The 22,368-nt window shown below is 45.9% G+C and overlaps 1 protein-coding gene across 2 annotated transcripts; it reads left to right on the forward strand.

The window, feature by feature from the left end:
• The first annotated feature begins 461 nt into the window (after window positions 1-461).
• Window positions 462-22,070, forward strand: N4BP2L1 (NEDD4 binding protein 2 like 1). Of its 2 annotated transcripts, XM_004577549.3 has the most exons (5): window positions 462-864; window positions 18,666-18,793; window positions 19,109-19,197; window positions 20,517-20,593; window positions 21,705-22,070. In XM_004577549.3, the coding sequence occupies exons 1-5, from the start codon at window positions 689-691 to the stop codon at window positions 21,955-21,957; spliced, it is 723 nt and encodes a 240-aa protein (XP_004577606.1). In that variant the 5' UTR covers window positions 462-688; the 3' UTR covers window positions 21,958-22,070. The 2 variants fall into 2 exon arrangements, with proteins under 2 accessions (XP_004577606.1, XP_036349319.1); XM_036493426.2 differs by lacking the exons at window positions 20,517-20,593; window positions 21,705-22,070 and adding an exon at window positions 20,643-20,710.
• Window positions 22,071-22,368: the final 298 nt, after the last annotated feature.

Below are 22,368 nucleotides of genomic sequence, written 5' to 3' on the forward strand. Positions count from 1 at the left end.
CCTGGGCCAGAGCTCTTCAGTGCCTGCTTCTAAGTCAACCTGAGTTTCAGGGAAAGAAGAGATTTTAAAGTGATGTAAAGACAGGGAAGCTTACTAAGAACTCTTTTGGAAGTGTGATAAAGAAGGTTGTAGAAGGAAATGATACAGGCCCTGGAAGAGCTGTGTTAGCCTTGGGGACATCAGCCAGATGTTGGTTGGTGCCCACAAACGGGTGGGTGGGTGGGGGAGACAATGGTTTCTATTGTTACTGTTCAAAATGGTTTTCACGTTCGTAACTGTCAATGAAAATGACCCCATTTTCATGGTTTAGGCCGGTGGGGATGCCAAGGAGGAAGGCAGAGGCAGACAGCCTGGTTTCCAAGTGACCCAGTGTCCTGTCGGTCAGGTCCCCTCCCCTCTGGGCGAAGGGCAGGGGGAGGCACTGGAAATGGGGAGGGAGACTGGGGAGAAAAGAGGGGGAGTGCGTCACCCCTGGTTGCTGGGTTGTCAGTCTCCCAGACTCCCCAGCTTTCCAGGTAGGGACGCCCCCTCCCATGCAGCGGGGTTCCGAGGGTGGGAAGGATGGGCTGGGCTCCGAGCGCCCGCCCCTCCATCTATCACATGGCCGGAGAGTCACAAAAACAACAGCTTTGGCCAAGACCGTGACTTCAGAAAAGGGAACCCAGCTCCCACAGCCAGCCCCCTCCCCATGGAAGACAGTTTTCTTGAATCCTTTGGGAGGCTGAGCCTCCAGCAGCAACAGCAGCAGCAACAGCCGTCTCGGCAGCTGCCCCCGCGGGGGACGCCTCCGCGGCACCACAGCTTTAAGAAACACCTCTACCTCCTGCGAGGCCTCCCGGGCTCGGGGAAAACCACACTGGCCAGGTAATGACAGCGGCCTGGGCGCCGGCGCACGGGCCTGGGGCCACCGAGCACGCCGGCCGAGCGCGCCTCTGCCCGGAGCTGCTCCCCCGCGCCGCTCGTGCCCCTGCGGCGGGCACCGTCCTGGCCGGCTCCGGGCCCGGCCCGCACCTAGCCGCGCGGGGAGCCTTGGCTGCTCGTCACCCCCTCGGGGGCGGCTGGCGTCCCAGGCGGCGCCTGTGGCTGTGGGCGCCGAGAGAAGGGCGCTCATCTTGTTTGTTTCCCATGGCGCCTTCCCGGGAGGACTGATTTCGGCACTGCGCCTTGCGCAAGCCCCTGATGGCACCGACCCCTTTCCCCGTGGCAGGGGCCGTGCCTGGCCTAGTGGCAGCACGGCTGAGGCAGCCTTCGCCGCCCCTAGCCTCCCAAGTGCGGGGGTAGGGGAGACTGGCTGCGACACTTCTTCGAGAAACCCCTGTGGCGACTGCAGAAAATCCCCCGGGGCGGCCGGCTAGCATGCAGGCAGCCGCCACAGTGCGTCAACAGGCGTTTGGAAAGAAGTGGAAAGGCGTTTGGAAAGAAGCGGGGGCTGAGGCTGGGGCTGGGGCTGGGGGCTGGGCGGCACGGCCATGACCCAGGACTTGCAACCAGCATTAAAAATCTGGTGGGTTCAGGCAGCCTGCGTTTGCTTTGGCAGCTGCGAAGGCGTACAGGTGCACGGGGGAGAGGGGCTGGCCGCGCCACCACAGACTGGTGTTGACAGAGCCTCGTCTTGGGGCTCAGTTTACTTGAGAATTGCGTCAGCTGCCCACCCGGCACCAGGTCAGCAGGAGTCGGCCGGGCTTCTTGCCTGCTGCTACCTTGCTAGGCCCACAGCTGCAGCCTGAACTCCCAGCACTCTCTGCCTTGCGCTCGTGTTCCAGCACGGATGAACTGTTTTTCTCCTTGCCAGGGGGCTGACTCAGGCCCACCCACCTGGCTTGCCCTCCCAGTCTCCCTTTTCTCCACTGATTACCTGGCAACCGCCCACCCCGTTGGTAGAGGCGCCTCGGCTTCCTGTTTATATCTCTGTGACTACGCTTAGATTTGCACATGGTTTTGTTTTTGCTTTCTCTAAGTTTCTTGAAGGTAGGGGCCCGTAGACTAACCTGCCAAGCGCATAACCTGGCAGGTGGTTGGTGTTCCATGGTGTTTTGCACTCTGCACTCACTCCCTATCCTGGCATTCCTGGGAACTTTCTCGTCTTTGGGAGATGCTAAGGCTGGCTGTAGGGCTGTGGAACTGCTCAAGAATGGAGCAGTCCCGTGCTCATTTTGATGGTACTCAGTGACCTGGAAGGGGTCGGGGTTCTTGAGCAGATGGCGCCATGGCAGCTGTGGGGAGGTGCTTTCTGTTTGATTTGGATTCCTGGTTGATTTGTGGAGTAGTGCTTGCAGCCAAAGAATATTGTTGTATTTTTGGATTAAAGGAATGGCTGCGTCTTGGAGGGCCATGGTGCCTTTTCTTGTGACCTGGGTCACAAACATGTCTCAGTAGCACCTCTCTGGCTCTGGGGGGTGGGGGAGGCAGAGGTGGGTGGGAGAGTGGGGAGCTTCTTGGAAAACCCCATGGAATTGGGTTATTTTGTGATGCAGTCATGTTGAATACGTCTGTGCCCAACTGACTCTCCTCTGAATGTCAAACCTTGAATTTCTCTTTCACTTCCCTGATCTCTGGCCTACCATATACTAACCCTTAAACCAGGAAGTAAGCCTTTTTTTGTCACACTTTGAAACTGTTATTGTGAGGGAAATTTATTGTTATAGGGTAGAAGGTGCACAGAACTGAATTTCTGAGTTTTGGACCTCACTTTCCTGGTTGTAAGAAAGAGGTTTGGCTGGGTGGTCTTTAAGTTCCCTTCTGGTTTCCCCATTGTACACTTTTTGGGTATTTAACTCCTGATTGACAGTTGGCAAAGCAGAAGCCCCCAGGCTGAAGTGAACACTGGCCTGGAGTGGGCAGGTGTGCCTTCTGTGTGCTTGGTCCCCAGCTCCTCACATATGCACCCTGACAGATCCTCTGTCTCTTCCAGCTGTCAGACCTTGCCACAGGCTGCTCACAAAGACTAGGCAAAGAGCTGACTTCAGGGTCCACTTCTGGCTTCACATCCAAAGCTCTGCTCCTCAGCTAACCTGTGCCTTGGTTTTCCTTGCTGTTAAATGGTAATATCTTCTCTGTCTGCCTCAGAGGACACGCTGTGAAGATTAAATGTATGTTAGAGGGCTTCCTAAACTTCAAAGTACACTATACACATTTTAAAAGAGGTTTTGGTTACTGCTGAAGCTGTTGTTCCTGTGATAACCTAGCTAGAGTTAGTGGGTGGAAGCCTGGTTCTGGGGTGCAGCTGGCAGCTGTGAGTTGACGCCCAGTGCTCCTGTGAGGTTGGGCGTTTGCGGTGCTGGGTGCAGAGCCTCATGTGCCTTGGTGTGGACTGTGGCTCTGTACCCAAGCCTGCAAGGAAATGAGCCATTGCTTAGCGAGGAGAGGGGTGGACAGGGAGGATACAGTGGTGCCGATGAAGTCACAGGCATGACCTTCAGGAGCTGCCTTCCCCACTTTTTAGGAAGGTGGGCTTGGGAAGAGAATGGAAAATTGTTTGAAAATGTATAGACACAGTCCCACTGTAAGGTCATCTTGTGTATTGTTTGGTTCTGGGAAATTCACATATTGTATATTTCATGTATTTTGCAAAATTTTATACAGAGTATGTGTTTATTAAATTCTTATAATAAAATATTTAACAACTTGAAGAAATTGTTTTTCACAAATGTGGGTTGCCCTTTCTGGTTAACTTTTATTTCTCATTTTATTAAAGAGCTAATAAAATTGGTTTGAAATTAGGTTATCTCTCGTCTTCCAAATCAATGTTAGATTTATATATCTTTCTACCTTTTTGTTTTTATAGCTTGCAGTGGCTGGAATGTGGAAATTGGAACTTAATAGAAAAATTTGGAGTTTTATCTGGGTTAACATTTTTAAGGCATAGTGGATAACTAAAAAACTAGTATGCTTCCTCAAAATTTGTCTTATTGCCTCTATTTCATTAAAAAAAAATCTTTTAAAACAAGTTTTTTTTTTTAAAGATTTATTTTATTTTTATTACAAAGTCAGATACGCTGAGAGGAGGAGAGACAGAGAAGAAGTGGAGCAGCCGGGATTAGAACCAACAGCCATATGGGATCAAGGCGAGGACCTTAGCCACCAGCCACGCCACCAAGCCCTTAAAACAAGTTTTTACCATGGGCCTCAAGGCTGCCTTGGCAGAAATTCATTCTAATTACTTTACAAGTACATGAAGATAGAGAAATGTTCACTGCCGAGCTTTTTTTTTTTTGTATGATACCAAAAAATGTGAAACAGACATACAAAAATGCAGATGTAAGTCATGAAGTCATCAATGGGAACATAGGTGCATATTTGATATGCAAATATAGGCACCCCCTTATGAAGTTAAAAAGCCTATTTCAAAGATACACACACTCTACTTTCTGTTCCAGAAAGGATGTCTGCACATACACATAGAAAAATGTGTGAAAAGACACGTCTGTTGGTAGTTGTTGACTGAAAATGGGATTGTGGGCTTTTCTCCTGTGATTTATTTTCTAATATTTCTACAATGAGTATGTTACCTGATAACTTTGAGTTAGCACCGGTCGCTTAGTTCTTCAGTACCTCTTGATCCTTTTGATGGACGTTATAGTCCGTTAGTACATTGATCATGAGTTATCACATACAATGACATAAACACTGACCCTAACAATGGTCTTACCCACTTTCCTGTAGCCCTTGACCCTTTGTACCCTAATCAACTATGTAAAGATCATCAGAATAAAATAATAATAGTAATAATAAAATAAACACTGACCCTAGGCTCATGTCTGTGGATTAAGCACTGTGGAGTGTGTGTACTAAATACATACCAACTATTCTTAATTATTTGTCAACTATTGTTAATTACTAGTCACTAATCAACAATGACAATGTGCACGGAGGCCTTTTAAGACCAGTGGCCTTTGCGTACTTAGGTATATAGGCCAAGTAAGGTTAAGAAAGGACCCGGCACAAGACTCAGCCATGGAAAACCCAAATGAGCACACTGCTGTGGGTAAGTAGGGGCCAGTGGGGGTGGTGGCTTTGCTGGGTGTGGTGGTCACAGATCTTCTCCAGAAGGATGGCTCTTGAGCTAGTCTTGAGAAAGAGCAATATACTCCAAGCAAAGGGAAGGGAATGGCACCACGGCTAAGCAGACGGGTGGGAGAGAGCTGGGTGTTCCTGTGGCCTTGGCTGAACTGGTAGGTTCCTGGAAGTGACTGCATAGATGAGTTCCTACAGCCACATTGTAGAGAACAGGGGAAGCTGGATCAAGGAGTGCAGAGCTTGGTTCAGAGGAAAAAAGATTCCAGTGTCATAGGACCCTTTCCTTCAATCTCAGCAAATGATCCAGCTCTCGCCTCAGCTAAACTGGCAGGCTCATCTGGGTCTGCACCTGTCCTTGTCTCCTTTTTCAATGAAAGCATTTGGGATGAGCCTCTGCTTTCGCTGAGTGTATGTGTGTGTGTGTGTGTGTGTGTGTGTAGTAGTAGTAGTAGTAGTAGTAGTAGTAGAATTGTATTCCTGTGTTGACCATTCTAACCATTTTTAAAAAGTTGTTAATTTTAAAGAGGGAAGGTGGGAGAGAGAGGGAGAGCCTATCTCTTGATTCACTCCCCAGGTACCTACAAGAGTAGAGACCGGCTAGACTGAACCAGGAACTCAGTCTGATCACTTACAGCAGGTGGTCACAGCCCAACTCTAGCTCTCCTGCTGCCTGCCAGCATATACCTTAGTAGGCAACTGGTATAGGGAGGGGAGCTGGAATTTAAACCTGAGCACTCAATTATCTTGAGCAGTATTTTCACTGTAAGGCCAAATGCACACCTTTACCCCAGCCCCAATTTTAATCATTAAATTCAATGGCAGTAATTATACTTATGATGTTGCACAACACCATTTTTGAAGTTTTTTTATTACTCCATACTTTGTTCCCATTAGGCAATAACTCCCTATTTTACCTTTGCCCTATAACCTCTCTGTTACTTCCTGTCTCTATGCATTTGATTAAGTATTTCTTTCATATAAGTGTATCAAATAGTATCTAATTGTGTATGTGCATGTGACTTATTTCATTTAGCTTAGGGCTTTCTTTTTAAAGGCTTATTTATTATTTTTATTGGAAAGTCGGATATACAGAGAGGAGGAGAGACAGAGAGGAAGATGCTCTGTCTGATGATTCACTCCCCAAGTGACCTCAACGGCCGATCTGAAGCCAAGAGCCAGGCACTTCTCCCAGGTCTCCCACATGGGTGCAGGGTCCCAAGGCTTTGGGCCGTCCTCCACTGCTTTCCCAGGCCACAAACAGGGAGCTGGATGGGAAGCGGGGCCACTGGGATTAGAACCGGCGCCCATATGGGATCCCGGCACGTTCAAGGCTAGGCCACTGTGCTGGGCCCTAGCTTAGGGCTTTCAAGGTTCATCCATGTAGCCTGTATTTGTGGGTGGATAAAATATTCAGTTGTGGAAATATCAGTAAGCATCTGTGTGAGATGGCAAGAATAGATGGTGGTGTTTTTACTTGTCAGTGTCCTTACTTGAAAAAAATTGAAGGTCACTAGCCTTATGCTAATTCTCTAGAATTTTTGTTTCATGCTTCATTCCTCAAATGAAAGGCCAGACTGTACGTTAGTGCACACCACCTCCTTTACATTGTGCTGGTTGCTTCTGGCACCGTCATAAGTGATTTGTAACACAGGTTTAGTTGGGCTCAAGGGATGCTTGTTAACAGCTGTCTCTTCTCACTCATACATCTGGACAACATGGAATTTACCATCAAGAGAAATACCAGCTCGTTATTTCTTCCAAGAAAGTGAAAGGAAGCTTTTCTCATGTGCTGTAATGTGAAGACAGAAGTTGAGAGAAAGTCATGCTTTACAACCCAACAGTGTAATACAGAAAATGATGGGAGCAGGGATCAACCGAGTACGGCTGGGAGTAGTTATACCCCAAACCAACTGTGCTCCTTAGTGCTGCCAGCCTGCCAGCCTAGGCAGTGGGCATGATATTGATGAGGCCAGGGCTGTCATTAACAAAAGCAACATCAAAATAGCAAGTTTGCAATATTCCAAGGCTCTATGTATCAAAACAGTATCAGCAGATGGTTTCTCAGGAGTTTGTCACTCAAGGCTACTTGGAGCAGGACTACTTAAGCTTTTTGTATCCCTGTGTTTAAGGAGGCTCTTGCATCTCTACCAGCTGCTGAGAGGGTAAATGCTTTGCGTACTGAATGGAGGAAGTCTGAGTGTGGCATGGGATGCTCACCGCTTTGGGAAACACGGTGTATGATGTGGCTGCTATCACTTTCTGAAGTGTCAGGGAAGGTTACTCAGCCCCGGATGGATTTCTCCATCTCCATGGTCTGGGGCTGTTGGACCAATGCAAGAAGGCCCTGCTAAAATGGGGCAGTTTACTTCTCTAAGTGAGGGGATGTTATGATGAAAGGACAGGTGCGAATAGATGGAGAAAGGAAAGAGGAAGAACATTTTCCTAGGAAGAGCTAAGGCGATGGATAAGAGGCTCTCCTAGAGTTTACCTCATCCAAGCTGAAGAGATGAAGCTCTAGGTGAATTATCTTGATTGAGGGCATAGTGATGAATCCTCCTTATTCCTAATCCAGAGCTTTCCATTCTGTGTCAAGGAAGAGGTTAATGCGAGTGATTTGATGAAACGGTGAGAAGGTTGTGCAATGGGAAAAAACAAAACCATTAAGAGATCTAAGCTAAACTGTATTTCAGTGATCGGGGTAAAGAAATTATCAATTCTTGGTATTAGTAATATATAGGGTCCAGCATGATAGTGTAGTGGTTAAAGTCCTCGCCTTGCATGCACCGGGATCCCATATGGGCACTGGTTCTAATCCCGGCAGCCCCGCTTCCCATCCAGCTCCCTGCTTGTGGCCTGGGAAAGCAGTTGAGGATGGTCCAAAGCCTTGGGACCCTGCACCCACATGGGAGACCCGGAAGAGCTCCTGGCTCCTGGCTCTGGATTGGCTCAGCTCCAGCCGTGCGACCACTTGGAGAGTGAACCATCCAACGGAAGATCTTTCTCTCTGTTTATCCTTCTCTCTGTATATCCATCTTCCCAATAAAAATAAATAAATCTTATAAAAAATAAAAAATATTAGTGATATATTTCTCCTATTACACAAGTATTACTAGGAAGCTTTTCTTTATTTCATGTTGCCATTGAGGCAAGGGGAGGAAATAAGATTTAGACTTCTGTTATTTTTTAAATTTTCGTTTTATTTGAAAGGCAGAGAAATAGGGAAGGAGGGCAGAGAGAAACAAAAAAGAGAGTGAGAGACCTTCCATCTGTCAGTTAACTCCCAAAATGCCTGTAGTGGTCAGGGCTAGGGTAGGCCAAAGCCAGAGTGGCCAGGACCCCACTGCTGGACCCACTTCCCGCTGCATCCCAGGAAACCCATTAGGGAGAAGCTGGAAACTAGAGTGGGGGGACACTGGACCCCAGGTACTTTGATATGACGTGTGGGCATCCTCCTGAACGACTTAACCCCTGTGCCAGATGCCCTAATATTTAGGCTTATCAATAATATTCATCTTGATTGTATTTTGGGAGCGATGCTGTGTCATCTCCAAACTTTCAAGCTATCTCAAGTCCCTTCCTCAGCTGTGTGTGTGGTAGAATATTTAATTTTTAAATTCTTATTACTGGAGAAGAAGAGATTGTGTGCTTCCATCTGCAGCTGCTGGCGCCCCAGTGCCTGTCTCGGAGGCTGTAATGCATGCAGTCTCCCATGTGGGTGGTGAGAGCCTAACCACTGTGCCACCACCTATTGCCACCCAGGCTCTACACTGGTGGAACGTAAGGAATAAGGAGCCAGAACTGGGAATTGAACCCAGGCACTTCTAGTGTGTGCTCGGGTATCTGAACCACTAGGCTTAAATGCTCACTTTCTGATAGGATCTTAATAACTCAACTCAATGGTTGAGTTCCTTCTTGGTTTCACAGTGGAGCTCTTACCTATGTAATGGCAACTTTATAAGGCCATTCAGGCCAGATGACCCCACTAAGAGTTTTTTTTTAATTTTTTTTATTCCTTCCTTTAAGTTGTCTAAAGCTATCAATTCTCTTTCACATTGAAGAAATAGTATGATAAACAAAAGGTAGTCTAATTTCTAATTGTTCCTTCTAAAGGCTCTCTGTCGGGTGATGGAAAGTGGCCTGTTTGTGGCAAGGTAAGAGTCTGGGGGAGGGGAGGGGGAGGGAGGCCTGGAGAAAGCCAAGCAAGTGACAGATAGTAGGTGCTGAGTGTGTGCCTGGCACTCGCAGACTCCGTTTGCAGACCTTCACAGTCATGCAGCGATCTGCTGTAGCTCGTTATGTCTAGGGGAGGACATTAGCGTCGGAGAACCAACGTAGGAGTAGCAGATCTTGGAGGTTCTCTTTCAGGGACGTTCAGTATGGTCAAATGCACCTCTCTCCACTTTTTCTAGTTACTAGGGGATCCTGTAAAAATTGTGTAACTAGGACATTTCAATGTTCCCCCACCGTGCCCCCATGTTTAAAGAGCTGATGAAAAACAGAACCTGAGAGAGGCAGCATCTGAAGTGCGACGCCAAATGCCTTCCCTAATCTCTTTCTCTTGCTGGAATGTAAACTTTGATATGATGGAAATTCCGTGACAATAGGTACTTTTTTCTGTCAAGCTCCTAAAAGAAGGGCTGGCACATAATAGGGATTCAGTAAATATTTGATGAATGGGTTTTTCTGATTTTTAAAAAAAAAAGCATTGCCAGAGCTTCCTAAGAAAGAGGTAGAAGATTACATCAGCGTGGTTCTTGAGTAAAATGAAAAATGAGCTTAGGCGCACAAAGCGAAATGTACAAGAGTGAATGGAATATGGAGCGTTGAGCAGGGCAGGAACAAAAGGAAGGAACAGGGTCACTACTTTGCAATGCTCTCCAGCTCAGTGCGTAAGAAAACTACCTCTGTTTGAGACTTGGGAAAATGTTCCGATGTAGCCAGTTTGGATTAAAAAAATAAAATCAAGAAGAATCTGTTGTCCCAGGTAAGCAGTAGTCAGAAAACAATGCAAAGTGACTTTTTTTCCCCCCCTGTATGGCTGTTCTGTTACCTGTAACTGTTATCTGTGACATTTTGGTACAAGGGAACCAACACAAGGCTAGTACTAAGGCAGGCATGCTTGATCCCTTCTCTTATTCTTAGCTTGACCAAGTTGATCGTAGGCAAAGCTGTAGTGGTACAGGTGCTCTCGCTTGTGTCTCTCTATATGCCAGATACCAGGGCACTTCTGCCAGGTGGAATGGAGTGTGGTCATACGACAACGGAGCATCAGGGGAGTCTCCCATTCTAGAGATGTGTGAGGATGGGCAGGAGTGAGCTCTGCACCGGAGGGCCTGCCCTTGGTCATCGTGGCTCAATGACACTCACAAGGTCCGTGTCCCAGGGCCGGGATCAGCCCCAGCGTGGTGGGTGGCAGCACTGTGGAGGCCACACCGCATGTTGTCTCAGGGAGATGGCCCACGTGAACTGCAGCCTTGGAACTCCCTGCCAGTTCCAGCTGCTGGGATTGGAGCCTCTTTCCTTTTTCAAGTTTAAGGTCTCAAGGAGATTGTCAAGGGCCTCCAGAGGAAGTGCTGTGATCTAAGAGGACCCCTCACCCCAATTCTCTGGTAGGGGGTAGATTAGAGGTTGGAATAAAATTCTATTATCCAAAGATGAGTAAGTCAGTTTCTTACCACCCTGTCTGGAGCCCTGTAAAGTGTTTTCATCATTACAGCTGGGGAGTATTATGTTCAAGAACCACTCACACATCTATCAGCTAATTACTGAGTGCCTCTCATATGCCTGGCATCCTTCTAGATGCTTCAAAGAGAGCAGGGGATACGAAACACAATCCCTGCCTGCAGGAAACAGACGCTCTATCACAGGTTGGGAGGAAGGCAGTTTTAGACAACATGTCTGTGATGGTGTCTCCAAATACAAGATCCTATGGCTGTTCCACTTGAGACACATGTCCACAGGAAATGTCCAGATAGGTGCAAAATAGACATACGGTGAAGTTCATTGACCTTGTTCATGAGGGAATGATTCACACAGCCTAAATCTTACCAGAGAGAAGAAGAGATGAATGCTGGTTGTTTATTTCAGGTGCTCAAGCTTACGTGGTTTCGTGTGGGGACCCTGGGACCATCATTTAGGCTTTCAACCAACTGTACTAGTCACCGGCCTGCGATTCTCTGTGTGTCACTCGGGGATTGATGACAGTGCTGGGCTGAGTGCGAGCTCTCCAACAAGCATGCACTTAATCAGTAGTAGCTGTTTATGTTGTGATAGACTCATATGCAGGAGTTAAGAGGAATAAACTTAAGGCTATTGATCAACATGAATAGACCTAAGAATGTCATTTTCCTTCATTTTTTTTTCATTCAACAAGTATTTATTGAGTGTGTGCTGTGTTACAGGCAGTGTTCTAGATACTTGAGACTTGTCAGTGAACAAAACAAAGATCCTACCCATGTGGACCTTGTGTGCCAGAGGCAGAGAACTGACACAGAGGATAAGAGAGTTATATCCTGCGGCAGGAGGTGAGAAGTGCTGTGGAATATGGGAACTGAACCCCAGTAAGGGCGGTGGCAGTGCTGGAGTTAAGTTGGGGTGTAGGTTGAATGTTAGGCTACAAAAATATGAGAAAACGTTAACAATTATCAGCTACAGACAGTGGATGAATAGGTGTTTAGCATATTATTTCTTGTGCCTTTCTCTATTTTCAATTTTTATTTCTCCAAAGTTCCTCCCTGATCCAAAAGGTGGAAGTAATAAGTGGGACCCTGAAATCTGAATGACGGAGGCATGAAATGAGATATACATTTATTTTTGAAAAAGGATCTAAAGTGAATGTTGGAATTTTAAGGCTCATTGACAGATAGAGATGAACAGAATTACAATGGGAAAAATCAAACTGTAGCAGAGAAGACAAATGTGAGGATAAATACCACCAAATACAGCCAAAACAAATGTAGCCAAAGCAGTAATTACACATTGAGCATAAAAGAACATTTATTTCTGAGTTTGAAGTCTCAGAAGTGATAAGCTAGAAATTCCATTTGCAGACATAAAACTGTTACAAAGCTATTAATTACCCCTTCTTCTTTAGCAACGTTGTTATGTTGGATGTAGCTGTGTGCTCAGATTGGCAAAAGCGCAGTGTTTGGTACCAGCGCAGTGGCTCAACTGGCTAATCTTCCCCTTGCAAGCACTGCAATCCCAAATGGAGCATGGATCATTTCCCTCCTGGCTTCCTGTTTGTGGCCTAAGAACGCCCAAAGCCTTTGGACCCTGCACCCACTTGGGAGACCCACAAGAGGTTCCTGGCTCCTGGCTTTGGTCAGCTCAGGTCAGCCATTTGGACGGAAGATCTTTATCTTTCCTTCTCACTGTAAGTCTGCCTTTCCAATAAAAAAAAAATATATATATATATAATATATATATTTTAAAGTGTGGTGTACGAGGCCCCCTGGCTTCATACAGCCCTGTAGCATACCATGTGGAAGCTAGAACTTCTGTGACATTCTGCACCCAGCCAGGACGCCTGCTGAGGACACGCAGGAGTCATGCTCATCATAGAGTTGTAATGTCAGTTCTGGATTCTACTCCCAGATTTTTTACAAGTGAGATATATGAATTTTTTTAGATTTATTTATTTTTATTGCAAAGTCAGATATACAGAGACAGAGAGGAGTAGATACAGAGATGAAGACCTGTCTGGTGATTCACTCCCTAAGTGACCACAATGACCAGAGATGAGCCAATCCAAAACCAGGAGTCAGGAGCCTCTTCCAGGTCTTCCACACTGGTGCAGAGTCCCAAGGTTTTCAGCTGTCCTCAACTGCTTTCCCAGGCCACAGGCAGGGAGCTGGATGGGAAGCAGGGCACAAACTGGGGCACAAACTGGCACCCACATGGGATCCCAGTGTGTGTAAGGTGAGGGCTTTAGCTGCTAGGCTACTATGCTGGGCCCTGAAACAGTACTTTTTAAGAAATAAAAAATTACATATGTACATCTCTAACTTGAACGGGAGAGAGACTAAGCTCTGTCATCTGCTGGGTCATCCCCCTGCTGTGCACAGCTCTGGATGCACCGGCTGGATCTCAGAGCTTGCAGCTCAGTCTCTACATGGTCTTGGTATATCCAGGTTACCATATAGAAAGAAATCAAGAGAGATTCTTAGAGACTCTTAACCAATATCATATGCTAGTATAAAATTTAGATGAATTCAGGGGTAAGTGTAATAGAATATACTTAGAAATGTATTCACATGATCTTGGTTTGAAAAAGGCTATTGGAAATTCATCATCAAAGGTAACCATTTGAAAATAAAAGATGAATGCATGTGATTATGCCACATTAAAAAATTTAGACTCTTATGTCAGAGGTTACTACAGGCAAAATTAAAAAGAAATGACTGCCTTCAATAAAAAAAACTGGCAAACCCCAATAAGTAGCTTTATTAAAAAGGACATGAAAATACATTTCATAAAAGAATATCTCTAAATGGCTAAAGCCTATTAAGAAATAATACTTAATTTTCCTGGTAATCAAAAACTTTTGGGGTAAATTCAATGGCTAAGTAAATGATGGTATATTCCTATGAATAAGTTTATGCTACTATATTATTAAAAGTTTCATAGAAAAATATTTTGTGAGGTGGGAAACCATCTGTTATGAAAAAATTTGGTGTATGTTCTTTATCCATGTTTGTTTTTCTTGTAACAAGATGAAAAATGAAATAAAAGGAAAGTATATATATTGAGATTCATCTCTACTCAAGAAATCAGTTGACCTCAATGTTAATTTTTAGGTGGGGAGTTATAGGAAGTTCTATTTTGTCCTTTGTTGTTTTAAAAACTTCTGCCATGAATATGTATTCCTTTACTAATCATAAAGGAGAATCAGTATTTAAAAATTGTTTATTTACTTATCCATCTACGCAATTATTGATACGAAAGGCAGAAAGACCAAGGCAGAGACACACACTCCTGTGTTCCACTGGTTCACTCCATAAATGCCCTCACTGGCTGGCACTGGGCCAGGCCCAAGCCAGCACCTGGGAACGGGTCTGGGTTTCTCAGATGGTGGGCAAGGATTGAATACCTGAGCCATCACCTGGTGCTTCCCAGGGTGCATATTAGCAGGAAACTAGACGTGGGAGCAGAGCCAGGACTGCAACTTGTGCGCTTTGATACAGGACATCCACTCAGGGGTCCTGAACGGCATCTTACTCACCAAGCCAAATGTCTGCTCTGGAGAAATCATGGGCTGGTAACAGGGCCTTACTTTGGCACCCACACATGCCTTAGTCTTAACAGGGATGTGGCATTCCTGTATAATGGCTGACACTACCCATTATGCAAGTGCTCAGCCTTGGCACGCTGGGACAGACTGTCATGTACAGTTAGGAAGATAGAAACATCACCACCACGCTTTCCTTCCAGATGTCCTCCCTGGATCTGGTCACTAGGAAACAACCAGAGAAACCCAGAAAGTGGGGCATTCGAAAGCCAACTGCGCTGAATTCTTCCAAAAGGGAAATCAACATGAACTGGGCAGTGCCAGATAAAAATAACCACTGCGAGTACATGAAATCTACGAACGATATTCGGAGGACCTTTAAAGAAGTTTTAGAAGTATGATTGTAAAATCTAACATTAGCTATTGTGAATTAGTGTTCATCTTTGGATGTGATCATGGGATTGTGGCTATGTAGGAAAATGTTCTTATTTTTAGTAGATATTGACAGAAAACTTTGGAAGAAAGTGTTGATGTCTACAGCTCCTCTTCATATGGTTCATCAAACATGCATGTGTGGGACATCCATGAAGCAACGTGTTATTGGCTAGGGGCTAGAGAGAAAGGGCGGGCAGTGTTAATCATACCACGCAAGGGGCACGGGCAACTGTAGATAGTGTTTGGTTGCTTGTTTGGTTCAAACAAGTCACCTGTAGAAAAGCATCTGTGACACAACAGGGGAACTAAAGCACTCCTGGGAGAGTTGATAAAGTGAAACAAGATCAGCCATCGCTAGATCACAAATACTTAGGAATTATTCGTATTACTGTCCACATTGAACTGTTCGAAAATAAGAAGTTGGCAGTATAAGCTAAAATTACACAGTAATATTGGATTTTCATAATGAGTGACTGGCTGAATAGATATCTAAATTTATCTATATAGTTTTTTTTTTCTAACTAAAGAAATACACAAATGAAAATCTGGGGGAATGCCTGAGTTTTTCTTACGTTAATGACTGTGTGACTGGGGGTATGTGTGGGGGAAGTGACGCTTATGTGGTGGTAATTGTCTTTCTGTTTGTTTCCCTTTTCTGTTCTTTTCCCTCATGCGTGAGGCTCCTGACCACCATAGAGAGAGCTAGAGCGGGGCACAGCCCTCCTCACTTCTGAAGCTGATGTGATGGTATTTATTGCTTCCACTTAAGTTTGAGAGTCTTGAGATTGTCTGTTTAATAGTTCTTTATTTAGCTGGTTGAATTTGTATGTCCAGTACAGTCAAAAAGTTACTATGGCTGCCGGCTGAGCCGGTCTGACCTGTGATCTACACAGTGAGCTCTAGCCCTCTTCTGCACGGCTGACTTCTGGGTGCCCCAGGGTGACCCTCCAGTGTCTCTTACCATCTCTCCCCACCTCAGACATCCCTGCTTGGCTTCAGTGACCTTTGGTCTCTGACACCGTGGTATGCAGACCTTGGAATCAGATCTGGTCACTCCTCTGCAGATGTATCCCAGCCTGCCAAATGCCGCTTGAAATCTGTGGCACTCACCAGGCCCGGGAACCTCTGATAAGGAGTTCCCCGGGGGGAGCACTTGTGTCTCCCCCCCCCCCCCCCCCCCGCAGTCCCTGGCTCATAGGCAGCGGCGTTCGACCTGATTCTTCCTCTTACCTCCCAAACTGCAGCCCCCGCCGCACTCCTGGAAGGCAACATTTTTTCATTCCTTAAGGTCTAAGTCAGATGTTGTTTGTTTGACCAAAGCTTTCTCTGAGGGATCTGATGTCCTGACCCTGAGTTCCCACAGTGCTCCCTGGGTTACGCCAACCTTGGGAGAGGTCTGACTCCTTAGACTGTGAATTCTTATATTTTTTTTAAGATTTAGTTTAATTTTTGTTAGTAAGATTTAGATAGAAAGGAGAGTGAGAGATCTTCCATCTGCTGGTTCATTCTTCAAATGGCCACAATAGCCAGAGCTGAGCTGAGCTGAAGCCAGAAGCTTCTTCAGTGTCTCCCGTGTGGGTACAGGGCCTGAGGACTTGAGCCATCCTCTGCTGCTTTCCAAAGCCATGAGCAGGGAGCTGCATGGGAAGTGGAGCAGCCGGGACATGAACTGGCAGCCATGTGGGGTGCTGGAGCCACAGACCAAGGCTTTACTTCATCATGCTGGGGCCCCCAAGGCTGTGGATTCTTGAAAGCAACAACTTTGTTTGTACTGTAACATTTGTCATATATAGCACTTGATACAAGTACACAGAAAATGCTTAATGGGTTGAATAATGAACAGATATTAACACATATTTTGGCCATGTTTCCCTCCAAGGCTATCAAGACGGACTACTGAATTCGTGTTTAAATCAAGATGTTATGTCCATCAAATTTTTTGTTTACCACCACAGCCTATTAAAAAAAATATTTAGTATGGATTTTTTTCAGCTATTTATGCTTCCTTTAAGAAAAATGTTATCTGGGGCTGTGCAATGGATCAACGGGTGATCCTCCACCTGCAAACGCTGGGATTTCATGTGGAGACTGGTTCATGTCCTGGCTGCTGCACCTCTCATCCAGCTCCTTGCCTGTGGCCTGGGAAGGCAGTGGAGGATAACCCAGAGCCTTGGGACCCTGCACCTGCATTGGAGGCCCAGAAAAGACTCCTGGCTCCTGACTTTGGATGGACTCAGCTCCAGCCATTGTGGCCATTTGGGAAGTTGGTCAACCAGCAGATCTCTCTTTTTCTCCTCTGTATATCTGCCTTTCCAATTAAAAAATAACAAATCAAAACAAAAAAATCATTTAAAAAGGAGTAAAACTTCATCAAGCCTTCTGAAGAGTCTGACAGAGCTGTTTGGTTTGCTAGTTGTGAAATGCATGTTTACTCATGTTTGGAAATGGAGACATTTTGCTTTAGCTTTCTTCCGTCTCTCACTGCATCACCAGAAAGATGATTTTATATACACTTGCAATGCATTTTATTATTATGGCAGATAAAGAGACTGGGTTGGTTAACTGGGCCCTATTGTTATCATTTATTAATAAAAACTGGAATTTTACATCGGGAAAGCGCTTTACAGCCTTAGCCAGTGTTGCTGTTGAACATGTGGGGATTATTACATTATGTGTTTTAAAATTTAGAAAGCAAGAAGTTTAGAGAAAGCCTCATGACTGGGTAGTGGAAGAGTTCAAGAACCGAAGCCAAGTCCCTCAGAGCAACTCAGAAGCCACTCAGTAACTGCTGTCTCTCCATCCTGATGGAGACAATACTGAAAAATGGGTTGAACACACGTGTGCTTGCTCTTTGCACTTCTGCCCTAGTCATCATTTTCCAACCTTTTATTCCCCTCAATTTCTTAACATCTTCTTATCCTCAGAGTGGCCATGTGGGCATAATTTCTACATGCAGTTTACCTCTCTTTCATCTCTTTGCAGTTGAATTGGTTTTGATGTTGGTTATGCCAGTGAATGCCACAGGGAAAAGGGGAGAGCTGGGTGCTGTGCCAAGTGCTGTGCTGGGTGTTTTGATCTGGGCTCCTTGGCGCCACCTGCAGGATAGGTGGATTATTTTCACGTCTTACACAGATGAGCAGCTACTCCCTAGCCTATCTCCACCTGCTGCCGAAAAAATAGTCCAAGTAAGGACTCCAAGTGGAAGGATTTTTCCTTCCAGCTATCTTGTACAGAACCTTAGTGTGCTATTTTTTCTTGTTTGGTTTTAAAAGGGGGCACTACCTGATTTTTCCCCTTCTTTCTGTGTATTTTCCCATTTAGACACAGAATGGTAGAGGTTAAGAAGGCATGGGGAATGCTGGGCCCAGCCGCTTCACTCCCCTGTTGTGCTACCTCACCCCTTTGGTTTAAATCACCGTTCAAATGTGAATGTCGCCTGATAGGGTAGCACTCACACTTCACCTTCATTCACATTTCATACCTTAGCAAGAACTAGTTTCTGAGATGGGTCCTTCCAGAGAGCAGCGCTCCAAGGATGTGGGACCCAGGACAGGTAAGAGTGTAGGGGGAATCATGGCAAGGGCTGAGCTTGGTATGGCAGTCCAGCGTAGGCCTTTGGAGGGCACGGTGCCTCGCACGCTCATTGGGGCTGATGTCTAGAAGGAAAGTCACCACGTCTTCAACTTAGCTTAGAAGTTTCATCTTGAGTCGGTCCTGGTTGCTACGCGGTGCGTGGCAAGGTTGGCACTCTGTAGCTACCTCTCCACACTCTCTTAACATCAAGGAGTGATGCCGTCTGTACATCAAAGAAAGCAAAACATCAAAGAAAGCAAAGAAAGCATCTCTCTCTTTTTTTTTTTTTTACAACTCAAAACCTGGTGGTCTCTGAATGGTACAGTGCTGAATGCTGGACACGGAAGGAAATAATTTCCACTGTAACTATGCATATAATAAAAACAACCTCTTTCATTTGTCCACTTTCTAGAAAATTGCAGCATGACTTCCCCAGGGCCGTGATTTTCAGCACGGATGATTTTTTCTTCAGGGAAGATGGTGCCTATGAGTTCAATCCTGACTTCCTGGAGGAAGCTCATGAATGGAACCAGAAAAGAGGTGATGAATTCCTTTCCAAACTCCTGGGAAACCCTCTGGTGCACACAGAGTTGTAGTTGCTGCAGAATGAATAAGTTGTATGCAAGGAGCTTAATCGCCAGTCCTGCCGTCTCCCTTCCCACTCCCCATCAGAATGCAGAAACAGAAACTCCTTAGCTTCCAGGAGAAAAAGAAAATTACTGGGTTCTGAAATAGGTGGCAGCGAAGTTGTGTGTAATGAGGATATCCTGTAAGAAACATGACAAATATGGATGACGCTCAGCCTTCTCTCTGATTGTTGCGTGTTGTTCACTGTTGTGTAACATTGTGTTGCAGCAAGAAAAGCAATGAGGAATGGCATATCCCCCATTATAATTGATAATACCAACCTCCACGCCTGGGAAATGAAGCCCTATGCAGTCATGGTAGGAAGAAGTATCATTCTGAATTTTCAGTTCTGGGCATTTTTTTGTGAGAACATTGAAACCTGTGTGCTCTCTTGTTCTGGTCTCCCGTGAGTTCCTGTTGGCGGACAGCAGTTGTCTCAGGGAGCAGGTGAAGAGCTTCGTTGGGAATGCCTCTCTGGGCGGTGGTTGTCATCTGTGGAGACGCTGACGTCACCCCGGGGTGCAGGGTTTTCATAGTCCTTGGGAAATGGTCTGTGTGCTCGCCAGCCTTTCCGTCTTGGTGATCTTTCCTGAGGGGTGGGAAGGCATACGGAGGAGACACCCCGCCCCCGACACTCACCCCAGAAACACAGGCACAGGTGTCACAGGTTACAGCAGGGCACTTCCGTGTGGGGCATGCTGGGGACTTCAGCACTCAGGCTGCCTGAGAGGCCAAGGAGAACAGAATTTTTAGTTTGAAAACAGATTTAGTATTAACACTGTAACCCTAGTAAGACGCCAAGTGCGAGCACCCGCGCAGGTCAGCTCTGCACTGGGGCCGTGCGCAGTCGTGCTTTGGCTCACTCTGCTAAAGTGAGTTTTTATTCCTGAAAGTTGAAGAGCTCCAGAAACATACAAGGCAGGGCAGGAAGCAGACATCTGAGCAGTCCACTGTGCCACACGTGAGCTCCGCTTGTGACGGTGGAGGGAGTAGCTGCTAGCCGGCCTCGTGGCCGCCCACTCAGACCTGGTGCAGAGCAGCATGGCCACGTCCCATCAGTTCTACCTGGGCCCAGATGGTGGGACACAGGTACACCTCGGCCAGAAAAGGCCTCAGCTTTGTTGCCCTTGGCTGAGAAATGGACACGGGTGTGAGGCACTGAGTGAATGCAGACTCAAAGCCCAGGGCAGAAATGAAGTGAGAGTGGTGGAAGGGAGATTATTTCATTGTGATATGTTTTGTATGTGTACAAGTTGTTTTCCAGCTACCTGCAGTTATTTACTGAATGCAGAAACGATGGTTTCTAGTTGTGATATTTGAAGCATTCGCTAATAAGAAGTGCCCATCCAGAATGAAATTTAATATTACATGATTGTACAATAAACAACGATAATAGAAAGTGAAGTTGGAGATATTCAGTTTGAGTAATCTGTGAGTGCAAAGAATATTTTGGTGTTTATGCAAAAGCTGTTAATAGTTTTCTACACTCAAGGAAAATAGCCCAGTGCACTGAGCCAAATTGGTGAAGCAAAAGAAATTTTAGAAAAGAGTTGTAGAGAATGTTAAATGGCAGCATAACCATTCCCAAGCATACATACTATTGTCTTCAATGTTTTATGTACTTTTGAAAAATCAGGCACTTGAAAATAACTATGAAGTTATATTCCGAGAACCTGACACTCGCTGGAAATTCAACGTTCAAGAGTTAGCCAGGTACTTCTTTGCTTTTCTAGTTGCTCATTGTGTATCCTGCTGTTTTCAGGTATTTCAGACCGAACAAAAGAATCTTTTCAGGCTGGAAATGGACTGGTAGTTTTCAGGCCAGAAATGGTAATTCTTGGAAATTGATAACTTTGAACTGATTCTTGTGAAGAGTTTAGTTTTGGGTCCGTTTTCTAATCTATTGCTAAGTGCTCAATCTTGGCTTGACTGGGTCCTTTACAAAGGACACATTTAACATTCTGCCAAAATGCTTAATGGATGCCCATTTCAAAGAACCTTCCGCTGCATGGGTGGCACACACCAGCGACGGTTCTGCAGCTGGGTAAAGGCCTTTCGATGCCGGGCACTCTGTGCAGATCATGTATGGGTTAAATGCTGCTTGTAAACCACAGAGCATTCGTGTCCAAACTTACTAACTTGTCGATGGAATGCATGGGTTCTGCTACTCACTCTGTGTTGTTGGATGTCCATGACTTAACAGTGACTGGGAGATGAGGAGTTTTGCTTTTTAGGATTGCAGTTAGTTCACAGTGTTTCCCAAGTGGGTTGCCAAACCACGCCCTTTAGACTCAGTCAAGCTGATGACTAAGCCCTGGTTTCTGGGCCCCATTCTGAAGGGGACTCTGGCAAATGACATTCTAACTATATCCCCAGCTGATTGTATTAATTAGGAGCTTGTAGCACTATGAGGGACTGACTGGTGTAAACTGATGATATGAGGGAGCCTTAAAAATTCATGGAAAATGAACGGACAAGCACATTTTCCACAAACTCTTTGAAACCTCTTTGCATGTTATTAGCAATGAAATATATGAATAAAAGGAGAAAAAAAAGAGAACATTTACGTTTCTTTTCATTGTCTTGAAGCACTAACTGAAATTACCAGCAAGGAAGCTTCAGCTCCCGGCAGGTGGGGTGGGGTGTAGGCTGGAAATTAGGGTGCAGCCGGAGAGAGAGCCAAACAAACCCGTTTGCTTTTGCCAGAGCCGAGCCTTGAGACTAGAGTGTGCCTGGAGTGTGTGCAGTGATCCCGGGCTTGTAAAATACAAGTCACTCCTTCTGCTGCCCTGCCTTAACTAAACATTTGCCTTCTTTTCCGTAGAAGAAACATTCATGGGGTCCCGAGGGAAAAAATACACCGAATGAAAGAACGGTATGAACACAACGTGACCTTTCACAGTGTGCTGCACGCGGAAAAACCAAGGCGGATGAACAGAGCCCAGGACGCGAGCAGCGCCTTGCCTTCCAACAGCTGCTGGAACTCCTACGCCCACTTCCCCGCCCGGAGGGCACCTGGCGCCTTCACCCACCCCACCTCCTTCAGCCGGAGGGGCCGCTGTCACCATGGGTATTAAAGGCCCGCCTGACAGCCATCCAGAAATTTCCTAAATGAGTTTTTACTTCAATTTTTGCTATTTATTCTGCGTTGCGTTGTAGTCAGAGCTCTGATGCAGTGTAAATAGTTGCGACCAGGGTGTGAGCAGAGACCATCAGTGCGTCCTCTTCGGCAAGCCCCTGCCAGGGCCCTGGTCTGCAGACTGGAGACTAAACCTTACTCCGGGCGTCCTTTTCTGGGGAAAAGAATTAATTTGAAGCTGCAGCTTGAGAAATGACCTCGTTCCCCCACCTCCAGGACATAGTTAGTTACTTAGATTCATACATAAAGTGTTTATATGAAATATATGCTTCAGTACCACTTGCTCTGAAGTGATTTATTTTTTCAGAAAATTCATCTCCATTAGGAAAGTTGGAAAAGCAAGAAAGCA

This window comes from Ochotona princeps, chromosome 12 (assembly GCF_030435755.1).
Source record: "Ochotona princeps isolate mOchPri1 chromosome 12, mOchPri1.hap1, whole genome shotgun sequence".
In the NCBI taxonomy this organism is placed as follows: domain Eukaryota; kingdom Metazoa; phylum Chordata; class Mammalia; order Lagomorpha; family Ochotonidae; genus Ochotona; species Ochotona princeps.